This window comes from Schistosoma mansoni, chromosome 6 (assembly GCF_000237925.1).
Source record: "Schistosoma mansoni strain Puerto Rico chromosome 6, complete genome".
Classification (NCBI taxonomy): Eukaryota; Metazoa; Platyhelminthes; class Trematoda; order Strigeidida; family Schistosomatidae; genus Schistosoma; species Schistosoma mansoni.
The window spans coordinates 55364-75743 of NC_031500.1; the positions used below are offsets into that span (position 1 = coordinate 55364).

At 37.0% G+C, this 20380-nt stretch overlaps 1 protein-coding gene across 1 annotated transcript; it reads left to right on the top strand.

Moving 5' to 3' along the window:
* Window positions 1-212: 212 nt before the first annotated feature.
* Window positions 213-20047, top strand: Smp_174710 (putative spindle assembly checkpoint component MAD1 (Mitotic arrest deficient protein 1); the record flags this gene model as incomplete). Its single annotated transcript, XM_018797846.1, has 14 exons — window positions 213-307; window positions 346-467; window positions 501-683; window positions 2422-2546; window positions 2586-2667; window positions 3853-4252; window positions 5901-6037; window positions 7009-7197; window positions 9210-9292; window positions 11902-11992; window positions 14909-15040; window positions 16581-16722; window positions 17576-17766; window positions 19895-20047. The coding sequence occupies exons 1-14, from the start codon at window positions 241-243 to the stop codon at window positions 20045-20047; spliced, it is 2097 nt and encodes a 698-aa protein (XP_018652847.1). The 5' UTR covers window positions 213-240.
* Between the last annotated feature and the right edge of the window lie 333 nt (window positions 20048-20380).

A 20380-nucleotide genomic window follows, 5' to 3' on the forward strand; every position in this document is an offset into this window, starting at 1 on the left:
TAGCATTACTAACTAGACTGCTATTTTACAGTGTGCTAATGAATGATATTTCTTCAGTATACCTCTAAACAGCTTGTTTGGCTGCAGCGTATCCTCAATGCACAGTCTTTTTATTCTGTCGCATTTAGGTTTCAAAAGGAAGTAGCTTACTTTCACCTTGGACTTTCATGATAAATTAATTACAATTGCTTCTACTCGTTTAATTTATTATTCCAGAGTCTTTCTTCGATATTTACAAATATGGCTGATGAAAGGAGTATTTCCCGCCTTGACCTACGTGATCGTCATATAAGTCAAAGTATAGATGGTAATTGTTTTGTTGTACCGACTACTAGAATATTTCAGGCTCGGATTTAATGTCTGAATTATCCATCGTCCGTGCACAAAGAACATCAAGTGAATTCGCCTTATCATCTGCTCAAATCAAACATGAGTCGAAAATAAAAATCCTAAAAACTGAAAAGGAGGTAGTATCAAGTTATCCACATGAAGTCTTCTAGATTATTGAATCAGAAAAGAATAACTTAGTTAACGAGAACAATTCTTTGAAAAGAAAATATCAATTATTAGAATTTGAAAGAAGCCAAGATCAGTCTAAAATGAAAAGTTTTCAACGTAACCTTGATGATCGTATGAATTCTATTATTCAATCATCCAGTAACTTAGGGTCATCGTTGACTTTAGTAAGTTTGATTTTTTTTACTGAATTGTGTTAATTAATTTCACTCAATTTTTAGCTGAGAATTTAATTGATTGACTTTTACAAAAATAAGTCTTAGTTTATTGTATCATATCTTCACAGGTTGATACTGTTGTTATTTCAAGTTACCAAACGATTAAGTAATTTTGTTTTGATAACCCATTCTCCTCAAGCTAATGGTAGATATTTCCTAACATATTGAACTCACTTATTTGTAATTTTGATGCTTACCAAGTCATTATGTAAATCTCTTTAACAACTAATAGTGAACAAACGGCACTAATCAGTTTGTAACACTAACAATTTCTTATCATAAAACTTAAAAAAAATTTCAGCCTAGTTCTTAAAGGACTTGTTTAGTTTTGACTAGTTCAAAGAATGTGTGTACACTGTGTAGCATTTGTGATGATTGTACAAGCACTGTCAACTAATAATACAACTTCAATGTGATGTCATTTCGGTTTGATTATACAGTAATAGTATTGTTAAGCTTTAAGTCAAAGTAGATTAGCACACTCCCCTCTATGTTAACAAATACTATTGTATATAGTTGAAATCATAAGTCAATTGAAGCTAGACAACCATGGAAAGCCTGGAAGTACTGGACGGCCGTTTGGCCCTATTGTGGGACTCCTCAGCAGTGCGCATCTGCGATCCCGCCTCGCGAGATTCGAACCCAGTGCTTCAAGGTTTTTCATGGTGGTCTAGCTTCAATTGACTCATGATTTCAACTATATAAAATTACTACAATCTCCACGAAACTCCCTTCAAATATTATTGTTTCAAGTGGGGCTTTGTTGTCTATCTTTCTTTGTGGCCCGCTGATCTGATTCTAATTTGTATGAACATATGAATATGCTATGAACACAAATATTCCATTCAACTCCGTATATTACCCAGGCGAACGCCGTTTGTGTGTCGATGGTAATAAGAAGCCAAATACGGGTTACGTTGCAGGAATTTATTTCAAGCGTTCGTTTATCCAGACATACTTTCAGAATAAGAAGCGGGGCGGAGAAGCCAAATGAGCCAACTCGATTTGATCAAGCGTGAGTAGATATTTATGGTCACACGTTAATTAGTTAGAGACATGCGATGAGTAGGATAAGCAGTGCACACATATACGCTCATGTAAAACAGTCAATGTTAATAAGCGAATAGTTAAGAAGTTCTAAATGTGGAGTCAAAAGGATGAATAGATCGGTTTACCCGGAAGCTAGAATAACTTATGGGGGTTTGACATAGTACCAGACACCACAACTTGTCTATGTATAACATTTAATCACAAAATGGCTGATTTGAACTGCGATTAACTGAATGCTCGGATTTTATACAGTAAATGTAATTAACAACTCAACGCAACCCTTTACATGTTATATACGTAGCATTAATTCTATTCTATCGTAGGTTACTAGTATTCGATCATAGGTGTCTTCGAAGCATTGCTTGTATATCGTTTTGTGGAGATTTTAGTAATTTTATACAGTTGAAATCATGAATCAATTGAAGATAGACCACCATGAAAAACCTGGAAGCACTGGACGGCTGTTTCGTCCCATTGTGGGCCTCTTCAGCCATCCTGTACTTCCAGGTTTTCCATGGTGGTCTATCTTCAATTGATTCATGATTTCAACTATTATCAACTTAATACAATTTCTTTATCATAATAACCAATAGTTTAATGAAATGAATTAAACTATTTTCTTCTTTTATAATTACAGGAAACTGAACGTTTAAAAGATGAAGTATTAAATTATGAAAAAAAATTTACAGATTTACAAACTGCTCATTCTCAATTACAATTAAAAGTTAAAGAATTAGAAACTTTATTAGAATTACGTTCACAGTAAGAATATTTGATTTAAAAAGAAATTTTTTTATTCAGACGATTAAAAGAATTAGAAATGTATGTTGAAGAAAAATCAACTGAACTGAAAGAGTTAACAGAATTAAAATCGACGGTTTTCGTAAGTTGATACTTGTGTGTGCGTGTGTTATATCGATTGGCCTGAGTGCCCTGTTTAATATATATTGTGATGATCCCCGCTTTTTAGAGAGGAGTGAAATATCACTCAGAGAAATGATACACAAAAGCCGTATGAACAGTCTTGAGTGACTTATCAATCCTGCTTTCTGCTTATCCCCAGCCAGTTAAGTGCCCCCAAATGCTCTGGTATGGCCGAGAGTGCGAAGATTCCGCTCTCCTCGAAATGATCTCACATGGCCACGCGTATATAGCCTCTGCTAGGGAAGTCCCAATCACTGTCTTTTCGTGACACTACTGTTGTTTACGAAATTGAGAGGACGAAAAGATAATGTCCGGCCCTTTAACCGGGTTGGTAGACACGGAGAGTCCACCTTGGGAAGTTGGAAAACCGTGACTCCAAAACAATGGTGCACATGGGCTCCAGTATCCTGAGGGAACAAATGGCGTATGAATCAACCGTTGGTCACTGGCTACCATGGGATTACATCTCCTCACGATGCTCCACTGCCTTGTGGATCAGACCTTTAGGTTAAAGCCTCCGGGTGTGGCCTCCTAAAAAACCATCTGCTTCGCTTTGGGCACCCAGTCAGTATCACAGCCTTCACACAAATCAAATGAGATTTGTGTGGCGCATATATATCTGGTGCCCCTTTGTACCAATATTTATGTGCTTAAATAAATAGAAATAAATATCCACTTATGAATATATAACAACCTATATAATAACTTCTATATTTATTCAACCGTATTTATAGGTGAAATAATTCTACATATTGATTAAATAACCATAATCTCATCCGGTTTACTTATTAACCAGCTAGAATTGGTGGTAATCAAGGATATATGAGATATAGACTTTTGATTATGGTCAATGTAAGCCTATAGTGTACCATCCAGCCAACCATGAGATCATATCTCTGGTGAGTTATAAATCCTAGGCGATTTCGCAGCATTTTACATAGTTTATAGTGAAACAGTTTCTTTTCATAACCAGTTTCAACTATCTTTGTATACCATCTACGTCCTGGAATTCGAAATGTTTCGAACACCTATTCAGTTAGATTAAATATCTAACATTCCTCACATCCATCAGATTCATGATTTATTTAAAACTATCTTAGTGATATTTTTTTATTTAAAAGACTTTTTTTCCCCACAATTTTAGAAGTTAACTTCAGAGAAAGCCATCTTGGAAGAACGTATTCTTTTAGAGTCAAATCGAACTAAAATGCCAGAAGGTTATGATCGATTTATGAAAGGTGCCAGTTATATGGCAAAATTAGAAATGGAACATGATCGATTGAAAACTGCTTTTAAAAATATTAGTCAAGAACGAGCGAAATGGCTTATTACTGAAGAAGAAAATTCAGAATTACGTAACCAAGTGGAAATTTTAAAAAAATGGCGTGAAAGAGCATTGGTTGCTGAGAATACACTTCTTGAAAAAGAAACATTAATGAATAGTTTAATTTCAAAAACATGTTCACCTTTATCAGATAATCATTCTTCTATATCAGCTTTAAGAAGATTAGAACGTGAAAATGAAGTTTTATTAGCAGAACAAGGTGAAATCAATGCAAAGTTAGTATACATATTATTGATTTCTTTTTAATGAATGGTTAACAGTATTATCTTACGTATCTAACAAGACTTGAATCGCAAGCACGTTTGGAATGTAATTCTATACCTCCGAAGACGAAATGTTGCTTCAGGATTGTCCTGCATCAACTCCTGAATTAATGATAGGAAGTGCAGAAGTCGCGTTTGTCGACTGCTTCACTTGGAAATTTTATCAGCCCCGGTATGTCGATGTCTAATGAAATTTCGGCTGGCTTTTACTGACTTGAGTCGCTTGTGGCATAGACAAGATATCTCTCTGGCCAACGAATATTGAGTATTTTGCGTAGACAACTGTTGATAAACACCTGTATCTCCTGGATGATGGCTTTCGTAGTTCTCCACGTCTCCGCCCCATATTGTAGAACCGTCTTGACATTTGTATTGAAAATTCTGATCTTGGTGTTGGTTGAAAATTACCTGGTTGGGATTCGCGAGATAATAGCAATCGATGGTTAGAGACCTTGAATGATATGGCCCAAAATCGTTTGCAACGGTGAAGGTGCATCCACTCTTTGTGTTCTCCCAAACTTTAATCTTCTGAATTCTTCATGTCTCTATCTTTTTCTCTTTCCAAATTTATTTCACTGGATTATACTCCTTGAATAACATCTTCAAACCCTAAGCTTTCACATAATGCTTATACTCTTACTACTTCTACCACTATAGGATTTGAATCGACAACTTCATCTCTATTCTAATTTGGTATGGCAACTCGAACTGATGTACGTGCGTACGAAGTTCTACGTTGTGACTGACTGACTGGTTGACAATTGTTGTGCGTTCCAGATGTTCTTCAGTTGTACATACGCTGCTCTTGCTTTATCGATCAGCGTCTTCATATCTGCATCAAATCCATCATGTTCATCAACGATGCTACGCAGATATGTAAAGGTTTTTACATCCTCAAAAGCTTCTTCGTCAAGTGTAATTCGATTGATGCATGCTGTATTGTATCGGAGAGTCTTGCTTTTCCCTTTGTTTATACTGAGACCTACTGCTGCTGAGGCTGCTGCTACACTGGTCGTTTTCTCCTGTATTTGTTGTTGCGTGTGTGATAAAAGAGTCAGATCATCTGCGAAGTCTCTCTCTCTCTATATATATATATATATAAATGATGAGTTTTTCACAGTCAAACAATACTTAACTTATATTACCTTGTATCCTTCAGCATCAGTACAGATCAGTGTAGATCAGATGATATTCGTTTAGGGGGGAGGGTAAAGGTATGATATGTCATATAAATCCCATCTTTAACTATTGTTGATTTAACATTCTTTTCATCACGATTTTATCAAAAGAAAAGAAAACTTATATATTTTAATAGTTGAGATCATGAATCACTTGAAGCTATACGGCCAGGGAAAACCTAGAAGCACTGAAAGGTCGTTCCGTCCTATTGTGAGACTTCAGCAGTGCACATCTACGATCCCGCCTCACGAGATTCGAACCCAAGATCTATCAGTTTCACACGCGCGAGCGCTTAATCACTAGAACCACTGAGCCGGCCGGTATCCAACGATGTTCATGATCTCAACTATACAAAACCCACTTCTACTTATCCATTTATTTATTTAATTTTTTTTAGGAATAAAGAGTTATTAACTATATTAAAAGAAACTCAAAATGATAAAGTACAATTAAATAATCATTTACAAAATATCATCTATCAATTAGATAATTTAAAACAAATATCTACAAGAAGTAATCAAATTATTCAACTATTAACTAAGGTAATGTAAATTTTATCTTAAGTGTGAATGGGTTGAAGTTATTTACTTATTTATTTATTTATTTAAATCTATAAACATTAGTACATCATATGTTCCTTCAGGATCCTGGAGCGGATATACACCATTGGTTTGGAATCAAGGTTTTACAACTTATCTAGGTGGAACTTCTGTATCCACCGACCCGGTTAAAGCGTCGGACATTCGCTTTTCGTCCTCTGAATTTCTTAAACAATACCCGTGGTGCGAGAAGGCAGTAAGTAGGACTTTCCTGGCAGGGGCTATGTAAGCGTGGCCATATGAGAGCATTTCGAGAGGGAGAGTGGACTCTCCCTACTCTCAGCTGTACCAGGGCATTTTAATACATAAAAATTGATACAAGGGGGTACTAAATATATAAGAGGCAAGTAGTAGTTATTATTGATTTGTGTGACAGCTGTGATACTGTCTGGGTGCTCAAACCGAAGCGAATAGTTTTCTTAGGAGCCCACACCCGGAGCATTCGATCTAGAGGTCTAATCTACAAGGGAGTGGATCAAAGTTAGGATGTGCAGTTTAATGGAAGGCGGTGACCAATAATTTGTTCACTCAGGATCCTAGGGACCATGTATACATTTGGTCTGGAATGAGGGTTGTCCAACTTTCCTAGGTTGATCCTCTATATCCACCAACCTGATTAAAGTACCGGACATTCGCTTTTTGTCCTCACGATTTCGTAAGCAACACCCTAGAGGAGAAAAGGCAGTGATTAGGACTTCCGTGACAGTGGCTGAGCGGCCATGTGAGAGCAGGTGGAGAGGGATAACTGACTCTCCCCATCCTCGATCGTACCAGGGAATTTGGGGTTATTAATAATTATATTTTATTAACCTGATGGTAAGAGAATGAAACTCTATCAAAATCATCTCATTGATCTATAAATCACCGCCATTACCTTTATCATCATCATCATTATTATTATTCTCTTTTTATAGGAAAATAATGTATGTCAAAATCTATTAAATAATTATATATTACATGAGAATGATACATTAACTATTCCATTAGAATATCAAAATTCAATGTCTAATTTAAAAGAGTTATTCAATAATTTCAATGAAAATTATAAAGAATGTACAATTTGTTTAAATCATTTATTCAAATTAACAGAGAAGATAAATCAAGTAAGTTTAAGTAGTATATATATGTATGTATTTGTATGTGTGTGTGTGTGGTACAATGAGGCACCGAATAGATATGCGCCACACAAATCTCATTTGATTTGTGTGAAGGCTGTGATGCTGCCCGGGTGCACATACCGAATCAGGTAGTTTTCTTAGGGGGCCACACCACCAGCCTTTGACCTAAAGATCTGATCCACAAGTCAGTGGAGCAATGTGAGGAGATACAGTCCCATGATAGCCGGTGACCAACAATTGATTCATACGCCATTTGTTCCCTCAGGATACTGGAGCTCATGTGCATCATTGGTTTGGAATGAGGGTTTTCCAACTCCCCTGGGGGAATCCTGTTTATTCAGTGACCCGGTTAAAGGGCCGGACATTCGCTTTTCTTCCTCTCAATTTCATAAACAACAATAATGCCATGAAAAAGCAGTGAGTCGGACTTTTTTGACAGTGGTTATAGACGTGTGATCGTGTGACAGCATTTTACGAGGGAGAGCTGACTCTGTTCACCCTCGACTGTACCATGGCATTTGGGGGTAACTATAAAAAGAAAGTTATGTAACAATCTATTAATAATAATGAAGTCATAACAATAGAATTAATGAACATGGAAGATGGAGAGATAGTATATTTGGTCATTTTGTATTTGTATACAGAGATAAGGATGAGGTTGTTGGATGAATAAGACCTCTGCTGTACATCAGCTTCCGATTTGTAATTCTTTTGAAGAACTACTTTTGACTTTATGAATCATTTTTAAAGATGGATTCAGGTTAGATGATGACGATGTGAGCCGTGTTTACGAAGTTTTTACGAACTGATCTATTGATCAGCTTTAGTAATCCTTTGCATAACCAGGTAGGGTAATGCCTGATGATGCGTTTTGAGAGAGCGCTCGCCTTATGCATCCGATATAACCTGTTCCACAATAGCATCTAACCTCATAAGGTGCATATTGGTATCGTTGAAAAGAACATTTTCTCCAGTGAATTGTTTTTATTTCTCAAGTCATTTTTAGTTTAGATTACTTAGTGATAAACTTAGTTATAACAGTCACTACTCGGTTACAGGGACTAGCCAGACATGATCTACCCACTATTAACCAGTAGGAAAGTACTTTGTATGTATCCAATCGACTGAGGTACGAATAAGTAACTATTCCATAAAATACTAGCTACTCATAAGTCATATAGTTTAAGGATAAAAATCTCACAAGTCTTCTTAAGGCTGTACTTTAAGATTCTGAATTCGATCCCTGGCCGTGGTTATGGATGTTCATTGTTAGGTGTTAGTGGTAATAGTCTCAGATTAGAGCGTAAAATTCGCAATTGATCGACCGATTAGAAGTTATCAATGTAATATATATCGAGTCCTTAATGCTGATCGAATTCCATTGATCAAATTACAATGTGGTCACTACTAGCCTAAGTCACTCGACATCGTGCGCACTATATTGAAAAGGTAGTCAACAGGATTCCTTCTTCAACTAGTTTTCGTACTATTTGGAACTTGTCACTAGATTGAATCTGTAATGTGTAAGGAACTGACACCCCTTGGCAGATTCAATCCTGTGTCACAATCAGAGACATTGTTATTAATCAGCACTAAGAAGGACTTGACATGTCTGACATTGTTCACTACTCAGTGATCATTCAGTTGTAAATACATCTCAGTCCTACAAAAGGTTAGTTGCAACGTCCAATAGCCTAGTGATAATGTCTGTGATTTTAAAGGTGGGTGATATGCTATCGTATCCGGTAGTGAGCATTATTTCCCTCAAGATTACATCTGTACCTTGTTGACGACTGGCAAATATCACGAAAACGTAGGTTGGTACAGGGTATCCTATCGACAACCTTCAATCACCACCTTATATAGGACGAAAAACAGCTAAATTTTCAATGCTCCTTAGTTTTCAGTGGTTGGTTAATAAGTCATGTGATGGATGTAGAACCGTTTTCATTCTAGTTTTTCAAACTTCTATCTTTTAAAAACTCCTATCTTTCCAGGCAAATGTTTCATGTACTGATTCATCATCATCATTAAATTCTTCAACATATGAAGGTGATAAAGAGTTGGTGAAAAAATTACGGTAAATGATTATTGTTTCTATTTTCTAATTGTTATCTACAAGATCCTTTCAGTCATAAGAAATCTTCATTCAATTATAATCATTGTTCATATGTTATGTATCTCTATGAATCCGGTGTTCATCTTGTTATGCTAACGAGGTATGGCAACTTGGACCGATGCATAAATATACCTGGTCCTACGTTGTAACTGACTGATCTACTTCGACATTCGTTGTTTGCTGGTGTTAAAGTAGATTGAAAGAAAAACTAACAGGAATCGAACCAACGCCATGAAGTCATTGAGTGTCGAACCAAGTCATGTAGGCGAATGCAGATTAGCCTGTTTGGAGTTTGTACAATTATTATAACCAATTGATTAAAAATATTGGATGATATCTCTTAGGATTAGTCTCAATGAAACTACTATAGGATTTGAATCGACAACTGGATCTCTGTGCTAATGTGGTATGGCAACTCGAACTGATGTACATACGTACGAAGTTCTACGTTATGACTGACTGACTGACAATGAAACAGATAGATTCATCTTTTGTCTTCCTTTAGAATTTCAGTTTTAAAAGAACCTTGTGAATTTTGATTACATGAATCTATTCTTCTCAAATCATATTGTCTACTATCACTACTACTACTAATGTTATTGCTTCTTCTACTAATTGTAGCATTTATTCTGGTAGTTCTATCTAGAGGTGCAGATTTGATGTGGCAATTTGAACTGATGCAAATATGTTCCATTTTCTACGGTACTTATAACTTACCGATTGACTAAGTCATTGTTTCCTTTGACAATAAATGCTTATTATTCCTAAGTATATCGGTTTTACGACCATGTATAACTGTGACATACATGACATTGGTCATTACTCAGCGATCAATTAATTGTAAATAAATCTCAGTCTTATAGGAAGGTAGTTACAGTCTGAATAGTTGGTTGGTAACGTCTCTAACTGTGAAGCTAGCGGTTGACAGAGGATCATTTCCTTCAAGATTACATGTACACCTTGTTGACGAGTCCCAAATAAGAACTTAAAGGATAGAATTCGATTAGCACGAAGAAGGACTTGATATATATATCTGACATAGGTCACTATTCAAATGACCAGTCAGTTGTAAATATCGGAACTACAATGCCAACATATTCCTATATTTTAACTGAAAAATACCTTAAGATATCATCAGTAGGAGGGCTATGACTGAGATGTTGGAATAATTTTGTAGCTCAGAAAGATAATTTCTTCACAAATTAGCTTTTTCTAAGATTTCATTATCTTACTAGTTTATTTATTTATTTATTTAAACACATAAATATTGGTACAAAGGGGCACCAGATATATATGCACCGCACAAATCGTTCGATTTTTGTGAGGGCTGTGATACTACCAAGGTGCCCAAACTGAAGCAGGTGGTTTTATTAGGGGGCAACACCCGGAGCCTTTGACCTAAAGATCTGATCCTTAAGGCAGTGGAGCATCGTGAGGAGATGCAGTCCCATGATAGCCAGTGACCAACGATTGATCCATACGCCGTTTGTTCCTTCAGGATACTGGGGCCCATGTACACCATTGGTTTGGAATCTGGGTTTTCCAACTCCCCTAGGTGGACTTTCCATGTCCACTAACCCGGTTAAAGCGCCGGACTTTTGCTTTTCGTCCTGTCAGTTCCGTAAACAACAGTAGTGCCACGAGAAGGCAGCGAGTAGGACTTCTCTGGAAGAGGCTATATACGCGTGGCCATGTGAGAGTATTTCGAGAGGGAGAGCGTACTCTCCCCACTCTCGACCGTACCAGGACATTTTATGTCAAACTTTTCGAATGATAATACAGTCCTCTGGTTGTGTAAACACGAAATATATGTAAAGAGTAATTTTCAACACTATAACCCCTATGTAATGAAAAAATAGGATACATTTCATACCAATTCATTCATCCATATAGTTCTTGCTAAACAGTCAGTCAGTCACAACGAGGAACTTCGTACGTATGTACATCAGTTCGAGTTGCCATACCACATTAGCACAGAGATCCAGTTGTCGATTCAAATCCCTTAGCAGTAGAAGTAGTAAGACTATAAGCATTATGTGAAAGATTAGGGTTCGAAGATTTTATTCAAGGAGTATAATCCAGTGAAATAAATTTGGAAAGAGAAAAAGATAGAGACATGAAGAATTCAGAAGATTATAATTTGGTAGAACACAAAGAGTGGATACACCTTGTCCATTGCAAACAATTTTGAGCCATGTCATTCAAGGTCTCTAACCATCGGTTGCTATCGTCTCGCGGATTCCAACCATGTAGTCTACATCTACCAACATGGCTCAGTCCATTTGTCAGTAGTGACTTCATGGATTTGTACCATTGAGTCAAATGCCTCCCTAAGGTCGAGAAATACTACTACTGTGGGACGTCTGAATGTGTGTCTATGTTCTAGGACCTGATGTAGAGTGAATATCTGGTCTATACAACTACGTCCAGTTCAAAAATCAGCTTGGTTTTCTCTATTCTACTCTTCACGAGCTTTGGTTAGGCGTCATATTTACAAAACAATCATTTGGTAAACTGATTTCATTTGTGTATAGTTTCATTTCTTTTTCTTTCTTTTTTCTATCTTATAGACATCAAATATCTGAATTAGAAGAGAATATTGAAGCATTACAAACTAAGAATAAAGAATTAGTTGATCAATTAGAAATATATACTATGCAGGTAGTTCATAACAGTGTTCATTGTATATTAATGTATTACTTTATATGATTTATTCATTTAAACATATAAACATTGGTACAATGAAGCAGCGAATAGATATGCACCACACAAATCTCATTTGATTTGTGTAAGGGTTGGAGTACTGTACGGGTGCCCAAACTGAAGCAGGTGGCCTTCTTAGGTAGCCACATTATGAGGCTTTAACCTAAAGGTCTAATCTACAAGGAAGTGGAGCGACGTTAGGAGATGCAGTTCCATGGAAGCCAGTGAACAACAATAGGTTTATACACCATTTGATCCCTCAGGATTATGGATCCTATGTACACCATTGATTTGGAATGAAGGTTTTCTAACTCCCGTAGATGAATCCTGCTTACTTAGTGACCCAGTTAAAGCACCGGACATTCGCTTTTCGTCCTTTCACTTTCGTAAACAACAGTAATGCCATGACAAGACAGTGAGTAAGACTTGTTTGACAGTGGTTGTTTACGTGTGGTCGTGTGACAGTATTTGGAGAGAGAGAGCTGAGTTCCCCCACTCTCGACCGTATCAGGGCATTTGGGGCATTTTATGTGCTAGACTCTTTGATGATGAATTCTTGTTGTGACTGTAGAAAAAAGTGCATACATACTGAAATAATCAAATGTACTGGACTTCAATAACTATACTGTTAAAAGGACAGTCGCAGAGTGATATGCTTGAACTAAATCGATTCCGCGGTAACGAACGAAAGCCAATGACACAATGACACGATAAGCTATTCTAATTTGTTGTCCCAGGCCCCGCTAACTAGATGAAGAAGTCCAAGGCAAGTAGGGGAATATATGTATTCCGTAAGCAGCCGAATACAAGCAATCAAATAAGGGAAAAAGTCAAGCGTATTTATACAGCAACAAATTGTCCTTGAGCATCATTAATAAATAGCACACACAAAGAAACAATGAACCAATAGCGTTTAAGATAGTTTACAAGTGGGAAATATGACGTGAAGGTAAAAAGAGCGCGGTTGGCGCGAAAACAGCCAAATTCAAATTTCCAAAATAAAATTACAAAACTAAGCCATTTACCAAGTAAGTTCTGGGGATTTGACATCCTTCAAATAAGCGAATGAGAATGAAGTTACAATTTACTATCAATCAGAAAGCAACACGTGAGGCTGTATTAAACAGTTAATAATAACTAAACAGGATAAATTAGACGCTTTGTATTTCAAGAATTGCCAAGTGGTTCAAGTGTACACACTTTCTAACAGTAACATACACAGTAGATGTTAGATTGATTATGGTAGTGGGAAACACCGTTTACAGTTTGGGCGATGTACCAAAAAATAGGAATGTCTGTAAATTTTTCAGGATTATTAGTTTATTGGACGGAATTAAACCACAATGATGACCTTGTGTGGTTCTATCAGTGACCCTGAGACATAAGACAATCGAAATCCCTATTACAGAAAACGATAAAATTATGAAGAATCTAGAGTTTTGGAACGGTTGTTTCCTAACCCTAACACTCCCAAAACAACTCCACCTGTAAACTTTGTGCATTCTCTGAATGTCATTGCTTATTCGTTGCTGCACAAGACGCTTTTTCCCATTATTCCAACATTCTGTAATGATCTATCGCCAATATCATCATCAAAGTAGTCTGTCAGTCAGTCATCTACAACGTAGGATCAGGCACATTTATGCATCGGTCCAAGTTGCCATACCTCGTTAGCCAAAATACGAAGTCTCGTCCAGTAGTAGGCCATCTGTAACTCTGTTTCAAATACCGTGTATGAATTGAGGAAGTTCTATCTTTTTTCCAAATGATCGATTCTATTCGTTTCTGGACATCCAGCATAATTTAGTTCTATTGTTTACTGTGACAAAAAAACCATATACCACTATGTCAGTCATAAAAATAATTTAGTACTAGTCAGACTACTAAATATTAATAAGTAGTGTAGGGTCTCATATTCGCGAAAACACTAGGAACTCGAAATATTTGACCATTTTCACGGATCAAATGAAGACTAACCTTAGTAACACAACTATTACATATCAGAAAGCACTGAAAGATATTTGATCTTATTAATAGATTCAGTAGTTCTCATCCACACTCTTGCTAGGGATTGAATCCAAGCCTTTCAGAGACCACTTAACTTTCAATCACATCATTAAGTCGGTGTCCAATGGTTTACGGTTCTAGTATTCATCATTGGTGATATTTGTCTCATGCTCAACATGATGTATCTCCACTGATCACAGATTTTTATTATCAACTTATAATTCCAACAGTCTCCATGCCCCCCAAATGCCCTGGTACGGCGGAGAGTGGGGAGAGGCCACCCTCCCTCTCGAAATGCTCTCACATGACCACGCGTATATAGCCTCTGTCAGGGAAGTCCTACTCACTGCCTTCTCGTGGCACTACTGTTGTTAACGAAATTGAGAGAACGAAAAGCGAATGTCCGGCTCTTTAACCGGGTTGGTGGACAAGGAACGTTTACGTAGGTGAGTTGAAAAACCCTCATTCCAAACCAATGGTGCACATCGGCTGCAGTATCCTGAGGGAACAAATGGCGTATGAATCAATCGTTGATCACTGGCTACCATCGGACTGCATCCCGTCACGTTGCTCCACTGCCTTGTGGATCAGATATTTAGGTCAAAGGCTCGGGGTGTAGGCCCCTAAGAAAATCACCTGCTTCAGTTTGGGCACCTTGGTAGTATCACAGCCCTCATACAAATCGAATGAGATTTGTGTGGTGCATATGTATCTGGTGCTTCCTTGTCCCAATATTTATGTGTTTAAATAATTAAAATAAACAGTCTCCTTAACATCCCATCATAACAATTTTTTTATGATTAATCTGTTTGCCTATTCTTACTTTCTTCTTTCAATCCGTTTTTGTTTGTTTTTCCTTAAATTCAGGGTATGTGCAACACAGAAACGACTAAAATATTAACTTATAAATACCATCCAGGGGAAATAATCAAACAGAATTTATCAAATGAAATCACTGAATTACGTTTGTTAACTGAACGTCAACGTCAACGTATTCAAGTAAGGTTTACTTTATAATTAATTGATCAGTCAGTGGGTAATAAATCACGTTGTGTTCGTACAATACTCTTTAATGCTTCTTGACTGAATTCTGTCTATCAGGTTATAATACTGTGACCAAATGATTCGTCATGCTGTGCACTATGCTTTGATGTTAGGTAGTTGAAGACTTTCGGTGGGAAATTGTGATAGACTTGAGCTTCGTGTTATTTGATGCTCATCAGCTAGGCATGCCTGCAATATTTAGGTAACTGGCGCTCTCTCCTCCACTCAGTGATAAGCCAACTTTAAATGTCTCAATCTTACGTGAGATCATTTGCAACCTGAATAACCTAGTTGTAACGATATTGAGACTGTGAAATTGGGTGGTACGAACTGGAATCCCACAGAGAGCGTTAGTTCTCTTAAGATTGTCAGTGCAGCTTGCTGATGAGTGCCAGTGAGTGCGAAACTTAGAGCCAGGGTTTTTTGTTCATTACCTCTAAACACTTAACACTTAATTTGTTTGAAAATGAATGATTCAGTGAATTAAATTTGTGTAAGTATATTTGGATTTTTTGACTATCTATTTACTTCTTTGTTGTCATAGTAGATTGCTTTTCTGAGACACCTATAACGTTTGGTGGTCTACTTTTAAGAACAGCAATTAAAAATTAAAAAATGGTCTACCAATAATCTCGTAAATTTTTCCTAAACATTCCCCAAAAAAACTTTGGTTGCTCAAAGTATTTTTGGGATTTTTCCCGGCTTCTGAAAATTTCCAACGGAATTGTTGCCAACTTACGTCACCTACGGCGAAGACGAGATATCCGTCTATCAATTAAGGGACGAGTATGCTGCACAGCGGTTCGCTCTGTTCTACTTTATGGCTACGAAACGTGATCATTAAGAGTGGAAGATTCTCGTAAGCTACTAGTATTTAACCACAGATGCCTTAGAAATATTGCTGTCATCTGCTGGGATCACCGGGCTATACTGGCTGGAACAATCGTTCCTCAAGTTCCTGCCATGCCAGACAGGTCGGTTGAAGAGCGGTATGACTTAAAGCAGCAAACTCAAGGTCCGAAGGCGAAGTCGTACTGCTGACTGTACAGAGGTGTGACAGCAGTAAGGTGTTTCCTTCAGACAACCAACATAACAGCGATGCTGCCTTCCCACAAGGAGGGGTGGGGTTATAAAAGGTCGACCCAAAAAATGCACACCTCGCCTTATCCCAAAGATTTCCGTCTCCGGCAGTAAGGTCCCAACAAATACGGAGCTAACACAAAAATTCCCCACAAAAAGGTCGTATGTGACCGACCTCAAGCAGTTGTCCCTTGAGCACTGCGGTCACGCTCTCAGTTCATCAAGACCACTTCTAACCCAATTTCCTTTTCAGGTACCTCTAGAAGAACTCTTCCACGGTGTGGGCAACTGGGAAGTGATAACTGCCCTCATACCTCTAACAACACTCAAGATCGCTGACTGAAAAAAATCACTATCAAGTTGATTATAGTTAATTACACTCAGTCTATATACGTATTTGTATTTCTAATTTTAGGTTTTAGAAGAACGCATTATACATTTATCAGAGAAACGTGATTGTCAAAATCAAAATGTCGATGTAACTATGGAGTTAGATATCACTAATACTGTAGAAAATCGTGTACGTTCCAACCCTGATCCATTAACAGAACTTGCAGGTATGTTGTTCAGTTCAATTCATCATAACATATCAGGATAGCGAAATGAAATGGACACTCTGTGTCCACCTAGGGGAGTTGGAAAACCCTGATTCCAAACCAGTGGTGCACATGGGCTGGCTCCAGTATCCTGAGGGAACAAATGGTGTATAAATCAATCGTTGATCACTGGCTACCATCGGACTGCATCCCGTCACGTTGCTCCACTGCCTTGTGGATCAGATCTTTAGGTCAAAGGCTGGTGGTGTGGTCCCCTAAGGAAACCACCTGCTTCAGTTTGGGCACATGTGCAGTATCACAGCCCTCATACAAATCAAATGAGATTTGTGTGGTGCATATATATCTGGTGCCTCCTTGTACCAATATTTATGTGTTTAAATAAAATAAAATAAAGTGAAATCCGGGATGAATGTTTCGTTCTATTTGAGATTCACCGGCTGGATGTGTCTACTTCTCGGAGTTGATATCCATTCGAGAATTCAAACCATTATAAATTAAATTAAATTCATACCCGTTGCTTAAGTAGGTTGTTATATGAATAAGTGAATAACGCGTTTGCGTTTGAATCGAATAGTACCGGGTTCGAATTCCACAGTGACTATCGATATTGGGGTACAGGTACATCCAGTTGACAAGTCTCAAATAAGAGCGAACGTGCGTCTTTGATTCCATTATTAACCATATTCTATCTATTCTATATTATTAATCGAGTGCTTTCATCAATGCCAAACTATCGTTAATGATTTTATTGAGAAATGACTATAGAAAAGGCTTCATGATTAGGAGGCTAATCAACTCTCAGATAACTGAAATTTAACTTTTTTTTCCTGTTGACTATTTTTTCACTTCATAGAAGTAAAAGAAGAACTTCGTGTTGAACGTTTACGTCGTGATCGTTTAATGGAATTATTTGATAAAGCAAAAATGACATTTCGTATATCATATCGTGATCTATTAGGTTATCGAATTAATATTCAATCATGTGGAGACTGTCAAGTTTGTCCAGTGTTTACTACAAATGAAGAAGATACATTATATTTTAAAGTTAGTTGATATCTTTCGCGTTTGTTTGTATATGCATACTTACCTTTTATTATTCATAGGGTTCTAACGAGCTAGACGTTTTGAGACATGGCAATCATCTCTGCTTGACCCAGTTATGACACTTAAAAGCGTTTTATTTTATGCCGTATAATCTAAGATCTCTGACCATCTATCGATATTATCGCAATAGGTCGAACTAGGTAGTCTTCATTCACCATCAGGACTCTGAATAACAGTCAGTAACATCACATGAATTGATGCCCTATGTTGGTTTGGCCTCCCTTAGATTTTTTAAAATCTTATCCTACACCTGCTAGCATTGGATGTGGACATCAGTCATGATCTTATGTGCTGTCAGAGGTGTATGGAAAGTTATCATTTTCTGGTTCTCCACACTGGGAAAGAAAAAAATGGAGTTAAATTTAGTATTATCTACCTGGAAGCTTTACCGTAACAATCAAGATACAACTGCTTGAGACCGGGTATATATGACCTTTATGTTAGTAGTCTTAAATCTATTTGCTTCTTACCTTTAAGGTTGTAAAGTTGGCGACAGGAATCCATGGGAAGCATTATAGTGTGATTTTTTCTAACCCATTCCTCATGGTATGAAGAGTCAGCATCGCCAAGAAATGCTAGTTATCTGCGGGAAAACTCCTACTGCCATTACACCTCTGTATAGTCGGTAGTACGACTTTGCTCTTGGATTTCAAATTTACTACTTTCATTTTCACCACTCACCATCCGATCTAACTGGAATGAAATAAGTGTTAAACCCAGTATAACTAGATTGGATCTTGAGGATAAGGAAGCCTGACTGTTAATTCAACGTAACAGCTATGATCAAGATATGCCGTGAATGGACATACATAACACATACTTCTTCTCTCTGAGTCGAACTAAGTATATTTCCTTGACTTTTACAATATAAATTGTTTTGCATTATACTCTGATGGAAACAATTCATTATATAATTCTCTGAAGTATGTATATTGCTGTTTTGAAGATAGGTTGAGTCCAGCTACAAATCGTATGTATAAAATATCTGATGGATTCATCCAGTACTTTACCAAATCAATGGTCTTTAAGATTGAGCGCTTACTCTAGAAATTTAAAGGTCATTGGTTTAATCCCTTTATGAGATCTCAGTCAGTCAGTCAGTTATAACGTAGGACTTCGTACGTATGTACATCAGTTCGAGTTGTCATACCACATTAGCACAGAGATGCAGTTGTCGATTCAAATCTCATAGTGGTAGAAGTAGTAAAAGTATAAACAGTAATCGGAAAGAATAGGATTTGAAGATGTTATTGAAGGAGTATAATCCAGTGAAATAAATTTGAAAAGAGAAAAAGGATAGGGATATGAAGAATTCAGAAGATTGGAATTTGAGCGAACACAAAGAGTGGATGAACCTTCGCCATTGCAAACGATTTTGAGCCATGTCATTTAAGGTCTGTAACCATTGATTGCTATCATCTCGCGAATCCTAACCAGGTAGTCTACACCTACGAACATGGCTCAGTCCACTTGTCAGTAGTGACTTCATGGATTTGTACCATGTTTTGGTGTGGCCGCCCCTAGCTTTCTTCCAATCTACTCTTATGAGATCTGCACTACTGTGAAGTCCTATATTAGAAAGAGATAGTTGTTCAGTTCTCCCTGATCTTTCATGATTGTCTAACTGAGAACGCTCAATGATGTCAACTGTTAATCTTCACAAGCCCTCTACGTAAATATGAAATTTGTTTGCCAAAACATTATCGTTCATTTGTAAGCAAAGATGTATAGTGGCTAGCAGTGGAATCCAGTTTGACGCACGTTTCGTCCTATCTGGGACTCGTCAGCTGGATGTACCTTCATCTCAGAGTTAATGTTCACTTTGGGACTCAAACCCAGTACTTTTCGCTTCAAACGCCATCGCGTTATCCACTCAGCCACTGAATCCTGATAGCCACTTGCTTGTGTAATGGGGATGAAGTTTAAATTCATTTAGTATTACTTGTTTGAAGAGACTGACCAGTTTCAGTCCTAAAACACCAATGAGAAGATTCAATGTTACTATTTCTTAATCATTCACTACAATATCCTTTTCTTTCTTTCTTTCCCTTATTTTATATCTCAATAGAAAGTAGATGGGAAATTTGAATTAGTTGAAAATCAATTTACTAAATCATTACCAGAAGATATTTATCATTATTTAAATGTGAATCATTCAATTCCAGGATTTTTAGCTTCAATCACATTATACTACTTACAACAGAATACACTTTTAATATAAGAATAATGTAATAGAGTAGTATGTATTATAGAAGTGTATATTGATGAACAATATCGTTTCCATGTGATGTATTCATTATTCTATTTGTAAATATATATTAATGTTCTTAGTTGTAATGTGTATTCATGATATCGATTCTACGGAAAATCTGTGAAAGTTTTGGATATGATCTCCTGTGCGATGTCGTCAATGCTGGGGACTGATGAAGAATTACAAACAATTATGACGAAACTATTATCCAGTGGTCTATGGTTTTTTGCAGTTAGTAATATAAGCTATATTTTGAAATTGTAGGTTGTATTCACTACGGATTGATCTCATTTAGGGTACTAG